Source organism: Mobula birostris, chromosome 5 (genome assembly GCF_030028105.1).
Source record: "Mobula birostris isolate sMobBir1 chromosome 5, sMobBir1.hap1, whole genome shotgun sequence".
NCBI classification, from domain to species: Eukaryota; Metazoa; Chordata; class Chondrichthyes; order Myliobatiformes; family Myliobatidae; genus Mobula; species Mobula birostris.
This window is the reverse complement of record NC_092374.1, coordinates 91,443,821-91,464,431: the sequence shown is the minus strand read 5'-3', so window position 1 is coordinate 91,464,431 and position 20,611 is coordinate 91,443,821. Positions and strand designations below refer to the sequence as shown.

General features: G+C 47.5%; 1 protein-coding gene across 1 annotated transcript in view; it reads right to left on the bottom strand.

Annotated features, from left to right (window-relative positions):
- The window catches only part of LOC140197869 (active breakpoint cluster region-related protein-like), a 74,891-nt gene that overhangs the window by 8,857 nt on the left and 45,423 nt on the right, over positions 1–20,611 (bottom strand). Inside the window, exons 16-22 of the mRNA XM_072258412.1 lie at positions 19,800–19,897; positions 16,183–16,314; positions 11,982–12,041; positions 10,093–10,202; positions 7,113–7,252; positions 6,018–6,152; positions 4,899–5,004 (exon numbers count right to left, since the gene is read on the bottom strand). Of these exons, the coding sequence (XP_072114513.1) occupies positions 4,899–5,004; positions 6,018–6,152; positions 7,113–7,252; positions 10,093–10,202; positions 11,982–12,041; positions 16,183–16,314; positions 19,800–19,897 (781 nt within the window). The remainder of the gene's footprint in view (positions 1–4,898; positions 5,005–6,017; positions 6,153–7,112; positions 7,253–10,092; positions 10,203–11,981; positions 12,042–16,182; positions 16,315–19,799; positions 19,898–20,611) is intronic.

The window sequence follows — 20,611 nt, the reverse complement described above, 5'->3', positions numbered from 1 at the left end:
ATATTGGTCTATAACAGAAGGGTCTGATGGGGGCTTCCCAGGTTTTAGAATAGGCTCTACTACCACCATTTTACACGAGGTGGGAAGATGGCCTAACCTTCAAATATGATTCAAGAATTTTAATATTACCTCAAGAGAGTTGTCAGTCATATGTTTAAACATATAGTAATATATACCGTATCATCTTTTCCTGGAGACGTTGGACCTGTACTATTAATAGCCTTCATAAGTTTACACAAAGAAATTCACTAATACTATCATTGCCACAATTGGCTTCCAACACATCAGGGTATTCACTGAGATCCTTATCCCCATATTGTTTAACCTCTTCACTTAAATTATTTTGATTATGAGTTGCAGACAAATGACTGAGCCAGTAACTCAACCTTCTCTGTTTCAGTAAAAATCATGTTACTTTCTTTAATCAACACTGGAATGTTATTAACCCTTTGACCCCAGCCCCTATTTTCTTAATCATTCCTCAAACATCTTCAAGTTTAATATCCCTGTCAGGTGTTCATCATATAAAATCTTATACTTCCCCCAATTTGCTTTACCAAAATTCCACCTCCAAAAGGTGGCCTCCTGCCCCCGATATAAATCCACACCCAAGCTTATATATATAGGAACATGATCACTTCCCAATGTTTCATCTCCCATGCCATCCCACTCACTCCAGCCAGAATGTTTGAAACCAAAGTTATATCTACAGCAGCTTCATAACTATTATAAATATTAAATCTTGTACTCCTCCCATCATTAAGATAAACAAGATGAGAAATATCCAAACGTTCTTCTACCATCAAGCCATTATCATCATTCCAAGAATGGCTCCATGGTGAACTACGTGCATTAAAATCCCCACACGATACGACCCTTGGTGAACTAGAGCTACACATACTTTCTAACAAATCAAAAGCTTTCCACAAGAGTTGTAAAAATTTACCACTTTAGTCCCTGCCTGTTCAGTCAAATATTTCTACAAGTGCCTCATACATTTCATTCACATCCAAAACTCTATATCCTATCCCTTTCCTTATAAAACTTGCAACAACCCCCCCCCCCCACCAACTAACCTGTCATACCTAATTACAATATAATCCTGCAAAGAAAAACTCAAATGTTGTAACAACGAGGGTTTCCTGAATACATATAACATCAGGAGGATTTGACAAATCAGAAATAAACTTCTTGAAGTCTTGACCATTAGAAAGCAGGCTTCTCACATTCCACTGCAATATTCCTAATCCCATTACGCATCTTCACAAGGATACTGAAATACAGATACCCCACCTATCAGAGCTTCACTTACAGTTTCCCACAAAACACCAATCCAAAATACTTTCAGCAGCTTTCACAATAATTTTAATTTGCTCAGTATGACTAAATATCTGAGTAGTACAATTAACCACATCCATTTTAAACAGCACAAACTTCATTTTAGAATGATAGATAGATTGATAGATACTTTATTGATCCCAAAGGAAATTACAGTGTCACAGTAGCATTACAAGTGCACAGATATAAATATTAGAAGAGAAGTAAGAAAGAATAAACAAATAAGTTACCTTAAAAATAAGATGTACAAGAACTACAAGATGTACAAGATTATCAACTAGAAAATATCTTTAGTAAAAGAACTGTGATGCCAACATATACACACTGACTTCACATTCTGTTTCCTGACTCGTAATACTTTATCAACATTTGGTTTAACTTTTTGCACTGCCTCTGCATATGGCACACCTAACTGTACTTTAACCTATTGAACTTCAGCTGCCTTCTTAAGTATCCCACATTTTCAATAAACTGCACTCTGTTCTTCTCCACAATTACAACAGTTAACTTTCTACCTTCTTCACAATTTTCATACTTGTGTTCCCCACCACACTTATCACAGCTTAGTTTCCCATGACATACCGCTGCAATGTGCCCACACCTCTAACATTTGTAACACCTAAACTGAGGTGGAATATAAGCTTGCATATTATAACTAACATCACCTAAACTAACTTTATCAGGGAGCCTCACGTTATCAAAATAAATCAATACAGATAACTATTCATCCTTTTCACATTTCTAACTACTTACAATCTCTTTACCTTCTTAACCTTACCTCCCAACAAATGAGATTTCACCTTTTCTATCAAAATCTCCAATGGAACACCTGTTATAACACCCTTAATACCTTTATTTTCATTGGGAAACATAGATACTATCTTTTTGCCAAGTCGAGTATTCAATTGTCATGCCTTCTTGCACTGTTTCTTATCCTACAAACAATTAACATATTACCTCCTCTTAAAGTAAAAACACGATTTCATCTCTGTAGTTGATCAAATGGGATTGATGGAAGAAGGCTGTTCCGGTCAAATTTAAACAATACCTTAAAGTCTTCCTTCCTATTTTTCAAAAAATCCTGCCTTTCTTCTCCATCACTTGAAATCATTCCAATATTATGTTTCCTTTTCCATTTTCCAGATCTGGATTCAACTTCATCCCAATATCCTCCCGCCAACCCGCCTCACCTGAACCCTTTACTTCCCGGTTCCTTTCCCGGATCCACCCCCCTACCTGAACCTACAGTGTTTCCCAACATCCCCACATCATTCACAGCCAACACCACCAACCGCCCCACCGAGCCTCTTCAACTCTCTCGTTTGAGCCGATGGGAACCCATCAATCTCCACCGGGCACTGAAGCTCCGTTCAGGTGCTCTTTAAATACACAATTTTTGGTACCAAACCCAAAACATGATTGCCAATTAATGGGATGGTCCTGAACCTTTAGGGAGGCCGTGCCAGCTATCCATATTCCGGAGAGTTAGGAAATCTAAACCCTGGAACCTTGCATGGTTAGATGTGTGTCATAACAATACATCTGACTTCAGCTTCTCTTTCTCAAATTGCAGGGTGAGTTATATCATATTATGATCACTGGCTCCTAAGGATTTCTTTACCTTAAACTCCTGAATCAAATCCGGTTCATTATACAACACCCAATCCAGAATAGCTGATCCCTTAGTGGACTCAACCACAAAGTTCTCTAAAAAAGCCATCCCATAGGTATTCTACAAATTTTCCCTCTTGGGATCCAACACCAATATTATTTTCCCTCTCTACCTGCATACTGAAATCCCCCATGACTATTGTAACATTGCTCTTTTGACAAGCCTATTCTATATCCTGTTGTGATTTATAGCCTACATCTTGGCTACTGTTTGGGGATCTGTATATAACTCCCATCAGGGTCTTTTTACCCTTGCAGTTTCTTGACTGTACTCACAAGAATTGTACATCTTTCCATCCTATATCACCTCTTTTGAAGGATTTGATTCAGTTTTTTAACCAAACGAGCCACACTATCCCCTCTGCCTACCTGCCTGACCATTCGATTCAATGTGTATGTTAAGCACCCAACTATAGTCTTCTCTCAGCCATGACCTAGTGATGCCACAATGTCAAACCTGCCGATCTTTGACAGCACTACAAGATCGTCTACTTTATACCTTATACTGTGTGCGCTCAGTCCTGTATTCAACACCATTTTCGATTTTGTCACACTTTTACACAGCAACTTGACCCACTGACTGCAATTTTACCCTATCATCCTCTTGTCCTTCCGGAAAGTCTCACTGCACATTGGCTCTGCTTGTAAACCAACAGCCCCATCCTTAGCCCTATCACTCCAGTTCCCATCCTCCTGCCAAATTAGTTTAAATTCTCCCCAACAGCTCTAGCAAACCCACACACAAGATATTGGTCCCCCTCAAGCTCAGGTGTAACCCATCCCCTTTGTACAGGTCATACCTTCCTCTGAAGAGATCCCAGCGATCCAGAAAGCTGAAATCCTGTCCCCTGCACCAGTTTACCAGCCAGGCATTCATCTAACAACTCATCTATTCTTACCCTCACGGATACACCGCACCATAGATTGCTACCATGGGGTTCATGCTTTTCAGCTTTCTGCCTCGCTCCCTAAATCCTCCCTTCAAGGCCACCTCGTTCTTCCTACCAAAATGTACCTAGACATCTGGCTGCTCACATTCCCCCTTTAGAACGTTGTGGACCCGATATGAAACACCCTAACCCTGGCTCCAGAGAGGCAACATACCACACGGGTGTCTTCACCGCACTCACAGAATCTCATGTCTTCTCCTGTAACTTTGGAAGCCCCTATCACTACAGTAGTCCTCTTCTCCCCATCTTCCCTTCTGAGACACAGTGCAAGAGACCCGGTCAGTGTAGCTTCCACCCAGGTAGGTCATCCCCCACAATGGCATCCAAAGTGGTATAGTTATTATTGAGGGGAACAGCCGCAGGGGTACTCTGCTCTGACTGTCCATTTCCTTTCTCTCTCCTGCCAATCACCCATTTTCCTACTGTCTGCAACTTAGGGATGACTACCTCTCTCTAGCCCTTACCTACCAACTCAATTTCCCATATGAGACTCCGGTCAGTGTATAGATATCCCCCTGAGAGAGAGGGACAGAGAGACACCGGTCAGTGTACAGATGTCCCCCTGAGAGAGAGGGACAGAGAGACACCAGTCAGTGTACAGATATCCCCTGAGAGAGAGGGACTGAGAGACACCAGTCAGTGTACAGATATCCCCTGAGATAGAGGGACTGAGAGACACCGGTCAGTGTACAGATATCCCCTGAGAGAGAGGGACTGAGAGACACCGGTCAGTGTACAGATATCCCCCTGAGAGAGAGGGACTGATAGACACCAGTCAGTGTACAGATATCTCTGAGAGAGAGGGACTGAGAGACACTAGTCAGTGTACAGATATCTCTGAGGGAGAGGGACTGAGAGATACCAGGCGGTGTGGAGATATTTCCCTGTGAGAGATCAACAGATGGAGAAGTCTTCCTGTTATTTGGGCTTTGTCATTACCTCTTCAGGTGGTGTAGGAGGTACAGAAATGTACTGAGGTTTGGCTTTGGTAACTGGTTGAGTAGTGATGTCATCTGGGTATCCTTGGCTTCTTTGTCTTCAACACCTGGAATTGTAATGAGATTCACCAGTGATGGGAGCTGTACTAGCCACTCCTCCAGCCACACCCTCCCCCTGGGTCCCAGACTCGTTCAATCTTCACCCCCCCCCCCACCCCTCGATGCAGCTATAAAGAGGCAAGACAGTGGCTATATTTCATTAGGAGTTTGAGGAGGTCTGGTCTATCAGCAAATACGCTCACAAATTTCTGCAGACGTGCCATGGAGAGCACTCTAACAGGCTGCACCACCGTCTGGTTGGGGGGAGGAGGGGGGGCTACTGCACAGGATCAAAGGAAGCTGCAGAGAGTTGTAAATAGTCAGCTCCATCATGGGCACTGGCCATAGTATCCAGGACATAGAGGAGCAATGCCTCAAAAAGGCGGCGTCCATCATTAAGGACCCCCATCACCCAGGTCATGCCCTGTTCTCATTGCTACCATCGGCAAAGAGCTACAGGAGCCACAGGAGCCTGAAGGCACACACTCAGTGATTCAGGAACAGCTTCTTCCCTTCTGCCATCCAATTTCTGAATGAACATTGAACCCATGAACACTACCTGACTACTTGTTTTTTTAATATCCAGTCCTTTTGCACGACATATTTAATGTAACTATATAATATTTATATATAATATATTTACTGTAATTCAGTTTTCTATCATGTATTGCATTGCACTGCTGCAGCAAAGTTAACAGATTTCACGACATTTGCCGTTGATATTAAACCAGATCCTAATTCCTTTGAAACTACTTCCCCACCTGACTGCCAATGCGCCTGATTGAACCGCGATCTCCTTGATCCTCACTGCATCACATCACGACTCGTTTGCCAATGCGCTTGATTGAACCGCGATTTCCTTGATACTCACTGCATCATATCACGACTCGTTTGGGTCGTCTCAGGACAAGGGCAGTGGAGGTGGGAGGAGAACTGTACTGAGGGAGGAGCCGCTTTAAACACACGTCCCCTCCTTCCTCAGCTCAGCCAACCCCTGGAAATAAACCTTCCTTTGGCCTACCTGCTGCCTTGAAGAACGAGGGCACCAGCTCGGTGGTGAGTAAAGGCTCCGGAAGGCTCCGCAGGTACAGCTTCAAGGTTCCCGCCACCACGTGAATGTCCGCATCCTTCAGTAGGGCCGCTGTCTCTTTGCTGCCTGCAGTGGGGAGAATGAGCAGGAGTAGGTGGCGTCAGGCGGGGGTCTATAGGGAGTGGCTCTGCGGTGACCACTTGGGGACTTCCTTCTGTGTGGGGGCCCTGCGCTAGAGTCCCAGACTTCTAGGGTCAAGTGGTTCATTCGGTACTGGTGGCGAGGGAGCTCCTCGCTGTGGGAGGTGTGGCGAGGGGGTCGTGAGGGAGCTCCTCGCTGTGGGAGGGGTGGCGAGGGGGTGGTGAGGGAGCTCCTCGCTGTGGGAGGTGTGGCGAGGGGGTCGTGAGGGAGCTCCTCGCTGTGGGAGGTGTGGCGAGGGGGTGGTGAGGGAGCTCCTCGCTGTGGGAGGGGCACTGAGGGAGCTCCTCGCTGTGGGGAGGGTGGGGAGGGTGGTGAGGGAGATCCTCACTGAGGGGAGGGTGGTGAGGGAGCTCCTCGCTGTGGGAGGGGTGGTGAGGGAGCTCCTCACTGTGGGGAGGGTGGTGAGGGAGCTCCTCACTGTTGGAGGGTGCTGAAGGAGCTCCTTGTTGTTGGAGGGGTGCTGAGGGAGCTCCCTGCTGTGGGATGGGTGGAGAGGGAGCTCTGTACGGTAGTAGAGGGAATGAGAGAGTGCCGTACTGTGGGGGGGAGCCATGCTGAGGGAGCAGCGCACTGCTCGAAGAGCCGTGAGGGAGCTCAGTACTGTGTAGGTGTGAGGGAGTGCCCCACTGAGGGCTGATTGACTGATCAACACAAGAGAAGTGAGCACTTATTTGGGCTGTTAGTCATGTCTTGTAATCTGTCGGTGTTGGGATCCCAGGAGGGGGTGGTTTGTGGGGACAGGACGGGTACACAGCGAGGGTATATTCTGAAAGCTCTGAGTGGGGGAGGATCTGTGGGAGGAACCAGGACTAGAACGGGAATGGGCTGGGGGCAGAGTTTGTCCGGGGAGTTCAACAGAACATGAGCACTGCCCACGTCCCTCACCAGCATCAAATGCCACTTTTAGGTCCTGGACCTCGGTCGCGATGCCCGACACCCGGTAGATCCCAAGTTCCTTCATCCCACGCCTCTCCACTTCCTTCACGCAGCGCTGCACGATCCGTGGAATCTTGCTGTGCTCCCGGCTGTAGGGCAGAGGCACAAGGTGGTCAGATTCTCTGCGAGCAGAGTGAATGAGAAAGCTGGGGACCATTGGGAGTGAGTGGGGAGTTGTTGGGTCCATTCGGAATGTGTACAGTGGGAGTGAAGGGAAGTTGCCGGGTCCATTGGGAATGTGTACAGTGGGAGTGAAGGCAAGGGGTCGAGTCCATTGGGAATGTGTACAGTGGGAGTGAAGGGAAGGGCTCGAGTCCATTGGGAATGTGTACAGTGGGAGTGAAGGGAAGGGCTCGAGTCCATTGGGAATGTGTACAGTGGGAGTGAAGGGAAGGGCTCGAGTCCATTGGGAATCTGTACAGTGGGAGTGAAGGGAAGGGCTCGAGTCCATTGGGAATGTGTACAGTGGGAGTGAAGGGAAGGGCTCGAGTCCATTGGGAATCTGTACAGTGGGAGTGAAGGGAAGGGCTCGAGTCCATTGGGAACGTGTACAGTGGGAGTCAAGGGAAGGGGACGGGTCCACTGGGAACGTGTACAGTGGGAGTGAAGGGAAGGGGCCGGGTCCATTGGGAATGTGTACAGTGGGAGTGAAGGGAAGAGCTCGAGTCCATTGGGAATGTGTACAGTGGAAGTGAAGGGAAGGGGTCAAGTTCATTGGGAATGTGTACAGCGGGAGTGAAGGGAAGTTGCCGGGTCCATTGGGAATGTGTACAGCGGGAGTGAGGGAAGGGGTCGAGTCCATTGGGAATGTGTACAGTGGGAGTGAAGGGAAGGGGCCGAGTCCATTCGGAATGTGTACAGTGGGAGTGAAGGGAAGGGGACGGGTCCATTGGGAATGTGTACAGTGGGAGTGAAGGAAAAGGCTCGAGTCCATTGGGAATGTGTACAGTGGGAGTGAAGGGAAGGGCTCGAGTCCATTGGGAATCTGTACAGTGGGAGTGAAGGGAAGGGCTCGAGTCCATTGGGAACGTGTACAGTGGGAGTTAAGGGAAGGGCTCGAGTCCATTGGGAATCTGTACAGTGGGAGTGAAGGGAAGGGCTTGAGTCCATTGGGAACGTGTACAGTGGGAGTCAAGGGAAGGGGACAGGTCCATTGGGAACGTGTACAGTGGGAGTGAAGGAAAGGGGCCTGGTCCATTGGGAATGTGTACAGTGGGAGTGAAGGGAAGGGCTCGAGTCCATTGGGAATGTGTACAGTGGGAGTGAAGGGAAGGGCTCGAGTCCATTGGGAATGTGTACAGTGGGAGTGAAGGGAAGGGCTCGAGTCCATTGGGAATCTGTACAGTGGGAGTGAAGGGAAGGGCTCGAGTCCATTGGGAACGTGTACAGTGGGAGTGAAGGGAAGGGGCCGGGTCCATTGGGAAAGTTTACAGTGGGAGTGAAGTGAAGAGCTCGAGTCCATTGGGAATGTGTACAGTGGGAGTGAAGAGAAGGGGTCGAGTCCATTGGGAATGTGTACAGCGGGAGTGAAGGGAAGGGGACGGGTCCACTGGGAATGTGTACAGTGGGAGTGAAGGGAAGAGCTCATGTCCATTGGGAATGTGTACAGTGGAAGTGAAGGGAAGGGGTCAAGTTCATTGGGAATGTGTACAGCGGGAGTGAAGGGAAGTTGCCGGGTCCATTGGGAATGTGTACAGTGGGAGTGAAGGGAAGGGGTCGAGTCCATTGGGAATGTGTACAGTGGGAGTGAAGGGAAGAGCTCGAATCCATTGGGAATGTGTACAGTGGGAGCGAAGGGAAGAGCTCGTGTCCATTCGGAATGTGTACAGCGGGAGTGAAGGGAAGTTGCCGGGTCCATTGGGAATGTGTACAGTGGGAGCGAAGGGAAGAGCTCGTGTCCATTCGGAATGTGTACAGCGGGAGTGAAGGGAAGTTGCCGGGTCCATTGGGAATGTGTACAGTGGGAGTGAAGGGAAGGGCTCGAGTCCATTGGGAATGTGTACAGTGGGAGTGAAGGGAAGAGCTCGAATCCATTGGGAATGTGTACAGTGGGAGCGAAGGGAAGAGCTCGTGTCCATTCGGAATATGTACAGCGGGAGTGAAGGGAAGTTGCCGGGTCCATTGGGAATGTGTACAGTGGGAGTGAAGGGAAGGGCTCGAGTCCATTGGGAATGTGTACAGTGGGAGTGAAGGGAAGGGCTCGAGTCCATTGGGAATGTGTACAGTGGGAGTGAAGGGAAGTTGCCGGGTCCATTGGGAATGTGTACAGTGGGAGTGAAGGCAAGGGGTCGAGTCCATTGGGAATGTGTACAGTGGGAGTGAAGGGAAGGGCTCGAGTCCATTGGGAACGTGTACAGTGGGAGTGAAGGGAAGGGGACGAGTCCATTGGGAACGTGTACAGTGGGAGTGAAGGGAAGGGCTCGAGTCCATTGGGAATCTGTACAGTGGGAGTGAAGGGAAGGGCTCGAGTCCATTGGGAATGTGTACAGCGGGAGTGAAGGGAAGGGGCTGAGTCCATTGGGAATGTGTACAGTGGGAGTGAAGGGAAGAGTTTGAGTCCATTGGGAATGTGTACAGTGGGAGTGAAGGGAAGGGGCTGAGTCCATTGGGAATGTGTACAGTGGGAGTGAAGGGAAGAGCTCCAGACCATTTGGAATGTGTACAGTGGTAGTGAAGGGAAGGGGTTGAGTCCATTGGAATGTGTACAGTGGTAGTGAAGGGAAGGGGTTGAGTCCATTGGAATGTGGATACTGGAATGAATGGGCAGGGTTTTTTCCAATAAGGTTGTGTACAGTGTGAGTGAATGGGAAGTGGTGAGTTCCATTGGGAATGTGTATAGTATAGTAGGAATGAGTGTGTAGGGATTGGGCTGATCGACTGGGAATCAGTTTCTCGACCCAGAGAGCCCTGAGGCTCTGCATGTACTCACTATGTGACGATGCTGATGGGAATTCCAAAGGTCCCCTGCGGAGCCCCCGTCAGCTGGTCCAGCTCACTGAGGCTCTGATGTTGGTACTTCATGGAACAGCTCAGCTCATGCTAGGAAATGAAATGGGAATTATTGACAGGAGCTGAAGAGTTGACAGGTCAGTCTCTGTGTCCAAGTCCCTCTCCTTCCACCCTGACTACCCAAGATGGTGTCCCCATCCCTTTCTTGTCCGCAACCTATCTCTGTCACTCTCCATCCCCTCATTTCTTACCCTCTCCCTCTCCTCCACACCCCTCCTCATTTCTCCACAGCACACCCCTTTTCTCAAACCTATGTTCAACACAAGCAAGTCCAAGGAACGGAGTGTGGACTTCAATAAGGGGAGCTCAGTCCAGCACGCACCTATCTTCATTGAGGGGGCTGAAGTGGAAAGGTCATAGTCCGGGCATTACCATGGTGAACCCCTCAATTGTGCCTGCCCACCAGCCCCATACTCCTGATCTTTGGCCACCTGGGATGGGAGGAGGGAGTGCTGGAGGTGGATCTCCTGTCGGTTTGTTCCTAGCTCCAGCTGAGTTGGTCATTCACAGGTCCAGGAAGCAGGCAGGCGAGGGTCCTGTCCTTCTGCCGGGGTTACTTGTGTCCCTGGAGTAGGAGCACATGGTATCCACAGGTACAAATGGGGATTTCTGGGACTGGTGGTCCCCCTCAGGTTCTCGAGAGCATTCTGGGTAGAGACGACTCTGTTAAAACTTAAAAGTTTTTTTTTACTGTAAATAGTGTGAAATGTAGATTATTGTATTACTGTAATACTCTGTCACAGCGTATTCATCATCCTCATCATCAGGTGCCGTGCCCAGTTTGAGCTTTGACTGCCATGGCCCACACACTCCTGTTTCGGGTCAAGTGGATCAATTCATTGGTATTCATTTCCAGTTCTCTGGCTGCTGTCTCCATCATCATTTTTCTTCATTTTCCTCTTGCTTTCTTCCCTTCAATCTTTCCCATAATTACTGTGCATTCTAACTCCTCTTTCCTAATCACATTTCCAATGAAGTTACGTTGCCTTTTCATGATCTCATACATTATTTCTCTTTTCGTGTTTGCTTTTTTCATGACATCCTTGTTAGATATTCGTTTCATCCATGATATTCTTTGCATCCTCCTCAAAAATCACATCTCTGCTGCTACAATTCGTGTCCCCATGTTACTGGATATTGTCCAACATTCTGATACCTATAACATAACTGGATAAACATAACATTTCAGTACTCTGAGGCGGGTTGTCATGCCTAGTTTAGTGTTGGTCAGTATACTCTTCATTCTCGTAAAGGTGTCTTTTGCCATCCCTATTCTTCTTTTGATGTCCATGTCGCACCTGCCATCTGATGTTACCCGGCTTCCTCAGTAGCAAAGGTTCTGTACTTGTTTTATGTCTTCCCCATTTATTCACAGAGTCATACCACATGGAAACAGGCCCATTGACCCATCTGGCCCACACTGACCAAGGTGACCCATTCAAGCTCGTCCTATTTGCCTGTGTTTGGCCCATAACCTTCTAAGCCTTTTCTGTCCATTTAAAAATTGTTATTCTACCTATCTCAATCACTTCCCCTGGCATTGATACTGCCTTTGGCATAAAAATATTTGCTGCTCATGTTCCTCTTGAATCTACCCCCCCCCCAACACACTTCAAACCTGTGCCCTCGAATTCTTGATACTCTGGGATAAAAAGGTTGTGATGCTGTCATCACGAATAGCCTTCCATTGAAAAAGAAAATTCAAACAGCCTCCCATGAAACCCTGTCACAAAGCTAGAGGCCTAGAGTGAGGCCACAACACCTAGGGAAAGCCACCCCTTTATCCCGACAGGAAAACTCCCCCCTTACCCGTTTCACCCCAATCAAACTTCCCTTCCACTGGTTGGATTTCAGGCTCCTGGGATCGAGCTAATGGGAAGCAAAAAGAAGGTGAAATGGTCAGCAAGGCATCACAAAACAGACTAGGCCCTAGATTGGTTGGATCCTAAAGAAGTGGGTAGAGGGGATGTTGTATACAGAATAACAGATCTCTATGAGTGAGATACAGGCTTGGACCTAATCCAGGGCTTCGAGGGGTTTATATATAGAATATCAGATCCCCACAAGTGAGTTATAGGCTCGGATCCAATCCAGAGGTTCGGGGAATAACAGATCCCTGGGAGTGAGTTACAGACTCGGACATAATCCAGGGGTTCAGGGTGAGACCACAGGACTGGGTTACAGGCTGGGATCTAATCCAGGGGTTTATATATAGAATAACAGATCCCTGAGTGTGAGTTACAGGCTGGGATCTAATCCAGGGGTTCAGAAGTTTCATATGTAGAATAACAGATCAATGGAGTGAGTTGCAGACTGGGATCTAATCCAAGGGTTTGAGGGGTTTACATATAGAATAACAGATCTACGGGAATGAGTTACAGGGTGGGATCTAATCCAGGGTTTGAGGAGGCATGGGATCCAAGGGGACACTGCTTTGTGGATTTAGAACTGGCTTGCCCACAGAAGGCAAAGAGTGGTTGTAGATGGGTCATATTCTGCATGGAGGTCGGTGACCAGTGGTGTGCCTCAGGAATCTGTTCTGGGACCCCAACTCTTCGTGATTTTTATAAATGACCTGGATGAGGAAGTGGAGTGATGAGTTAGTAAGTTTCCTGATGACACAAAGGTTTGGGGTGTTGTGAATCGTGTGGAGGGCTGTCAGAGGTTACAGCTGGACATTGATAGGATGCAAAACTGGGCTGAGAAGTTGCAGATGGAGTTCAACCCAGATAAGTGTGAAGTGGTTCATTTTGGTAGGTCAAATATGGTGGCAGAATATAGTATTAATGATAAGACTCTTGGCAGGGTGGAGGATCAGAGGGATCTTGGGGTCCAAGTCCATAGGACACTCAAGGCTGCTGCACAGGTTGACTCTGTGGTTAAGACAGCATACAGTTCATTGGCCTTCATCAATCGTGGAATTGAGTTTAGGAGCCGAGAGGTAATGTTACAGTTATATAGGACCCTGGTCAGACCCCACTTGGAGTACTGTGCTCAGTTCTGGTCGCCTCACTACAGGAAGGATGTGGAAACCACAGAAAGGGTGCAGAGGAGATTTACAAGGATGTTGCCTGGATTGGGGAGCCTTATGAGAATAGTTTGAGTGAACTTGGCCTTTTCTCCTTGAAGCAACGGAAGATGAGAGATGACCTGAAAGAGGTGTATAAAATGGAGAGAGGCATTGATCATGTGGATAGTCAGAGGTTTTTTCCCAAGGCTGAAATGGCTAGCACAAGAGGGCACAGTTTTAAGGTGCTTGGAAGCAGATACAGAGGAGATGTCAGGGGTAATTCTTTTTTACGCAGAGAGTGGTAAGTGCGTGGAATGGGCTGCCGGCGACAGTAGGAGACAGATACAATTGGTCTTTTAAGAGACTCCTGGAGCATGGAGCTTAGAAAAACAGAGGGCTATGGGTAACTCTAGGTAATTGATAAGGTAAGGACATGTTCAGCACAGCTTTGTGGGCTGAAGGGCCTCTACTGTGCTGTAGGTTTTCTATGTTTCTATATATGGAATAACAGATACACAGGACCAAGTTACAGGCTGGGATTAAATCCAGGGGTTTGGGAGGTTTACAGTATAGAAACCATAGAAAAACTACAGCACAGAAACAGGCCTTTTGGCCCTTCTTGGCTGTGCCGAGAATATATATATAGAATAACAGATTCCTGGGAGTGAGTTACAGGCTGGAATCAAATCCAGGGGTTTGGGAGGTTTACAGTATGTACAGAATATCAGATCCCTGGGAGTGAGTTACAGACTGGGATCTAATCCAGGGGTTTGAGGGGTTTATACACAGAATATCAGATCCCTGGGAGTGAGTTACAGGCTGGGATCTAATCCAGGGGTTTGAGGGGTTTATATACAGAGTATTAGATCCCTGGGAGTGAGTTACAGGCTGGGATCTAATCCAGAGTTTCAAGGATTTCATATAGAGTAAATATAAGATGCTGGAAATCTTGAGCAACACATACAAATTGCTGGAGGAACTCAGGTCAGGCAGCATCTACGGAAATAAATTAACAGTTGACATTTTTGCTCTTTTGATGAAGGATCTTGGCCCAAAATATTGACTCTTTATTCCTCTCCGTAGAAGCTGTCTGAGTTACTGAGTTCCTCCAGCAGTTTGTGGTTGTAGCTTAGGTTTAGAGTAACACATGTCTGTGGGCATGTGGCCAAGCGGTTAAGGCATTGGACTAGCGACCTGAAGGTCGTGAGTTCAAGCCCCAGCCAAGGCAATGTGTTGTGTGCTTGAGCAAGGCACTTAATCACACACTGGTGCCAAGCTATATGGGTCCTAATGTGTCCTTTGGACAACATTGGTGTCGTGGAGAGGGGAGACTTGCAGCATAGACAACTGCTGGTCTTCCATACAATCTTGCCCAGGGTGAAGACTTTTCAGGCACACATCCATGGTCTCGCAAGACTAACGGATGCCTTTAAGAGTAACACATATCTGGAAATGAATTACAGGATGGAATTTAATCCATAGTTTTGATGGGTTACAATACAGGACAACAGATCCCTAAGAATGAGGTGCAGGTTCGACTTTAATTGAGTGCTGTGAGGAGTTTAAATATAGAATAAAAGATACCTGGGACTCAGTTACAGGTTGGGACTCAGTTACAGGGGTTTTGTATTTAGAATAACACGTTCTCAGGAGTGAGCAACAGGCTGGGATCTAATTAGTAAGGTTAGTCAGCTCCATCATGGACACTGGCCTCCATAGTAACCCGGACATCTTCAAGGAGCAATGCCTCAGAAAGGCGACATCCATCATTAAGGCTCCCCACAACCCAGGACATGCCTCGTTCTCATTGCTATCATCAGGGAAGAGATACAGGAACAGAAGGCACACACTCAGCAATTCAAGATCAGCTTCTTTCCCTCTGCCATCGATTCCTGAATGGACATTGAACCCAAGAACACTACCTCACTACTATTTTGTTATTTCATTTATTTTTGCAAAAATTATTTAATTTAACTATTATATATATATAAGTTACAGTTTTTTTCCTCTATTATATATTGCAGTGTACTGCTGCTGCAAAGTTAACAAATTTCAGGACACATGCCTATGGTATTAAACCTGATTCTGATTCTGATGTTGACTAGTTTGAACCAGAAACTTTGCTTCAGTGGACTGAAGAAGTTTGCAGGCCATTTGAGCTGGGAGAGGGGCCTGCAGTGAAAATATTAGCTGTACAGGTTGAGGTACTCACTTCCGACTGACGTAGACTGGGAAGCAGTGCTGTACGTAGTCCCTTGGGTGCACAGCTCACCCCAGGGTGGGAATGGACAGCGGCAACCCCTTTCTGATGTGTCCGGGGCTCGAACACAGTGTTGCTGAGCGGGAAGGGTCTCGGCGGGCAGGGTGGAGCTGACCAGCTCTACACCTCCAGAGGTGGAAAGCCATACAGCCCTGTGCACAATGGCAAGAGGAATTTGCATGCTCTTACAAGCAAATCAGGAGGTCTGGCGTTTACAAATGACAGTCAAATCAGGATCAGTGGCGGCAGGGGTGGGAGGGGAGGAGAGAGAGTGTAGGGGAGGGGATGGGCAGGAATGGAGGAGAGGGGGTTGAGGGGAGGGGGAGAGAGAATGGGGATGGAGGGGAGAGGGAGAGAACGAGATGGAGTGAAAGGAGAGGGGGCTTTAGAATGGGGATATTGGAAGGAGTTTGAGGAGGGAGGGAGAGAAAAATGGGTGATGCATGGGTATAGGGAAGGGAAATGAATAGGGGTATTGGGAAAGGGAAATAGGGAGGGAGGGAGGAGGGGTGGAGGGGAGAAAGTGGAAGGGAGTGATGTGATGTGGGGGATGAGGTGGGAGATGTTGGAGGAGGGGTGATGGGGAGGAAAGTAAGTGGGTGAGGGGGATAGGAACATAGTCTGGGAGAAGAAGGGTGATGAGCCAGGGAGGGAAAAGGGGGAGGAAGGGACATGGAGGACAGAGGAGAATGGTGGAAGGAAGGAGGCGTGAGGAGGGATGAGTCGGCCTCGGGTCTCACCCAGATCTGAGCCTTGGCAAGGAGGTGGTCGCTGCCAGATTCCTGCCCTTTCTCTGTGCTGCTCCTGTAATCGTGCTGCTCCCACAGGAGAATCCTCAGGAACTGAGCCCCGTCCAGCTCCACATCAATCTCCTGCTCACACACAGAGACCCAGCGTCAGGACACCTCGGAAAAAGCTCTCCGACCCCTCACCTCATCACTGCCTGACTCCTCATCCCATCACTCCCTGACCCCTCAAGCCCATTACTTTCTGACCCCTGATCCACCACTCTGACCCCTGACCCCAGCACTGTCTGACCCCATATCCTATCACTCTCATAGTCATACTTTATTAATCCCGGGGGAAATTGGTCCCTCACCAAGCCCCTCACCATCACCTCTCCTGACATCTCACTCCTTCTTCCCCTGACCTCCCTGTCTTCTTACTCCCTTGAGCCCTCAACTTGCCAACCCCTTCCTGACAACACACACAAAATGCTAGAGGAACTCAGCAGGCCAGGCAGCATCTATGGAAAAAAAAGTACAGTCGACTTTTTGGGCTGAGACCCTTCAGCAGGACCTTCCTGATTCTTTATCTGCTCATTCCCAACCCCACCTTGACCCCTGACCCCACCCTTAGCCCTGACAAGAGTTCAAAGTAAGTCTGAAAAGCAGGGCCCTGAGGAGAATGAGGAGAGTGGGGGAAATGGGCCCCAGTGGGCTAGATCCCAAAACACTGGGGTTTTCAATTAGATAGCAGCTAATTGGAGACAATCGGAAAATTATATGTACATTTTTCCTGAGTAACATAATAATTATGTGGCATCTTAATCACATGTAGATTGCACATGCTTCATTGACACTGTGGAGAGTGAGTGCATGCCTGCATCTGAGATGGTGTTTCGCTCACTGTGTAAAAATACAAAGAGGGAAGAAGTCATTTCTGGTCTACAATTGCACAATTGGTTAATTAACTAAGAATTCGGTAGTACGTGGCCTGTACGGAAGTTGATAAAAATATAATTGAAACTGATTTAGTTCAATCTGAAACAAGAACTATCAGATGAACAAGATAAGCTCTGATGGGTGGATACAGTAGATAGGAAGCCAACACCCAGTTAGGTACAGGAGTGGAACCCAGTGCTGATGTTCCTCCACTTCGAGGCTCAATGTGTTGTGTGTACAGAGATACTCCTCTGCACAGCTTCACTCTGTGTCTGACACTGGGAGTGTGTGATGGGACAGTGTAGAGGGAGCTTCACTCTGTGTCTGACGCTGGGAGTGTGTGATGGGACAGTGTAGAGGGAGCTTCACTCTGTGTCTGACCCTGGGAGTGTGTGATGGGACAGTGTAGAGGGAGCTTCACTCTGTGTCTGACCCTGGGAGTGTGTGATGGGACAGTGTAGAGGGAGCTTCACTCTGTGTCTGACGCTGGGAGTGTGTGATGGGACAGTGTAGAGGGAGCTTCACTCTGTGTCTGACCCCGGGAGGGTGTAATGGGACGGTGTAGATGAAGCTTCACTCTGTGTCTAACCCAATCCGTACTACAGATGTGTACTGCACCACTAAGCAGCACATGCCTTACTCTGGTGATTAACCCTCTCAATTCATTCCCAAACTTGTCCTCCTTGCCAAATGCCCTCAGTACTTTACTTGGATGGACACTCAGTGTCCACTTTATCAGGTACAGGAGTGAAACCCAGTGTGGTCTTCTACTGCTGTAGCCCATCCACTTCAAGGTTCGACATGTTATATGTTCAGAGATGCTCTTCTGCGCACCACTGTTGTAACAGATGGTTACTTGAGTTACTGTCACCTTCCGGTCAGCTGGAATCAGTCTGGCCATTCTCCTCTGACCTCTCTCTTTAACAAGGCATTTTCATCCACAGAACCGCCGCTCTCCTTTCTTAAGCTCATCACCCTTACTAGAGCATAGGCTACCAACAGAAGCTCAGAGGAGGCCTCTGTCCTGGGACAGTCTTTCACATTCTTTCCAGGTGTAGCCCATCTCCTTGGTGTATCCTTCTCTTCCAGGGATGAGGTCTTCGGGGCTTCTGTTGGTGTTTCTGCAGCTCTGTGTTTTAATGGGATGGGGTTGCTAACTGTATGCCCAAATCCCCCCTTTCTGCATCCTGGCAGGAATATCCATGATGCTCACTGGATGTTTTTATTTTTTACACCATTCTATATAAACTCTAGAGAATGTTGTGCATGAAAATCCCAGAAAATCAGCAGTTTCACTCCACGGACAAGGTCACTTCCCTTCCCCATTCTGATGTTTGGTCTGAACAACAACTGAACCTCCTGACCATGCCTGCATGCTCTTACGCACTGAGTTGCTGCCACATGATTGGCTGATTAGATATTTGCATAAACAAGCAGGTGTGCCTAATAAAGTGGTCACTGAGTGGTCACATTCAATGGCTCTACAACCAATAGAAATGAATGATCAAAGCAGTTTGCAAAAAATCATAGATCTAGTTTTAAGGCATCAAAGAAAGGGGAAAATAGTTTGACTGACTAAATGTAGTGTTCTTCTGCAAAGTAAGATCATGAGGGGCATAGGCAGAGGGGCATGTAGTCTTTTTCCAAGGGAGGGGCGCTAAAAACAAGAGGGTATAGGTTTAAAATTAGAGGTGATGGATTTAAAAGGAACGTCAGAGGCAGCTGCTTCACACAAAGGGTGGTGTGTACTTGAAGAGAGCTGCCAGAAATAGATTTTGAGGACGGCACATTAGCAATCTTTAAAACCCATCTAGAGAAGTAGATGGAGAGGAGAGGTTTCGGTGGCTGTGGGCCAGCTGTAGGCAGATGAGAATAGCTGGCTGGGCAGCATAGTCACTTTCAAGTACTCAGCTCATGCTATCAGTATTACATATCCATCTCTATCCATCTACCTATCCACCCACCTATCTGTCCATCTCTACCCATCCATCCGTTTAGGTATTTGCACCATTTATCAGTCTTTGTGTGTAGTTTTTCATTGATTCTATTGTATTTTTTGCTCTACTGTGAATGCCTGCAAGAAAAAGTATCTCGGAGTAGTATGTGGTATCACATACCTGATAACAAATTTACTTTGGACTTTGACTATGCTGAACAAGTCAAAGGGAGTAGGATGACAAAGCAATGCAAAAAAAAAAACAAGAAGATAGGAGCAGAAGTAGGCCATTCTGCCCCTTGAGCCCTCTCTGTTTTGTTACACGATCTGAGACCAGGCCCCTCTAGCACAAACACAAGGGATTCTGCAGATGCTAAAGGTCCAGAGTACCACGTGTTGGAGGAACTCAGCAGGTCAGACAGCATCTACGGACAGAATTAAACAGTTGTCAAGACCCTTCATTGTGACTGGAGTGACGAAGAGCCTCAGCCCAGAACGTCAACTGTTTATTCCCCTCCATAGACGCTGCCTGACCTGCTGAATTCTCCAGCATTTTGTCAGTCTTGCTCTGATGCTTTCTTCTATGAGTTCTCCACTTGGAGATGGTGCTCAGTTTATACAGTGCAGGCTCCATCTCTCTCACACACGCACAAAACAACCTTGAGGTCACAGACATTCCTGAACTCATGCCTTCCATCACAAGTGGCTGAGAGTTTGCAGAACTGAACCTCCCACGACATTCAACTGAAGTTCTCACCTCTTCCCACTTTGGGCTCAGGCACTGGATCAAGACTGGTGTCTGTACTTTCTTCTCAAAGTAGCCATGGCAATCAGACTCCAGACAGCAGTAAACATCTGGCGGAGAAAGAGGATATGACAGGGCATCTGTAATCAAGGGCAGAAGGAGACCAGTCTGGGGGTGGGTGACTGCTTTGAAAGCAATGCCTACGTCTGGTACTGGAACTCCTGTGCACAGGAATGCAAGAGACCATAGAGAGTAGCGGCACTCAGCCCATTCTATCATGGGTGCAGCTCTTCCTACCATCGAGGAACATCTACAAGAGGAGATATACACACACACACACAAGCTGGGAGGGGATAGGTGGAAGAGGTAAAGGGCTGAAAAAGTTGGTGATGTCTCAGGAAGCCGACATTCATCATTAGCGACCATACGCTCTTCTCGATTCTGGCATCAGACAGGAGGTACAGGAGCCTGAAAACCCACATCTTAAGGTTCAACAACAATTTTTTCCCTCTTGCTGTCAGGTTCCTGAACCCACCTGATAAACCCAAGTCTGTGCTGGACCTCATTTTTTCTCCCTCTCCCTGACAGCTTTGCACATGTATGTGCATAATCATCATAGTTATGTGCAGTGTCGTATGACGAGGGAGATCGTGATCTTTCTTGGAAAATGTTAGAACCATAGAACATTACAGCACAGAAACAGGCCTTTTGGTCCTTTTTGGCTGTGCAGAACCATTTTCTGCCTAGTCCCACTGACCTGCACACGGACCATATCCCTCCATACACCTCTCATCCATGTACCTGTCCAAATTTTTCTTAAATGT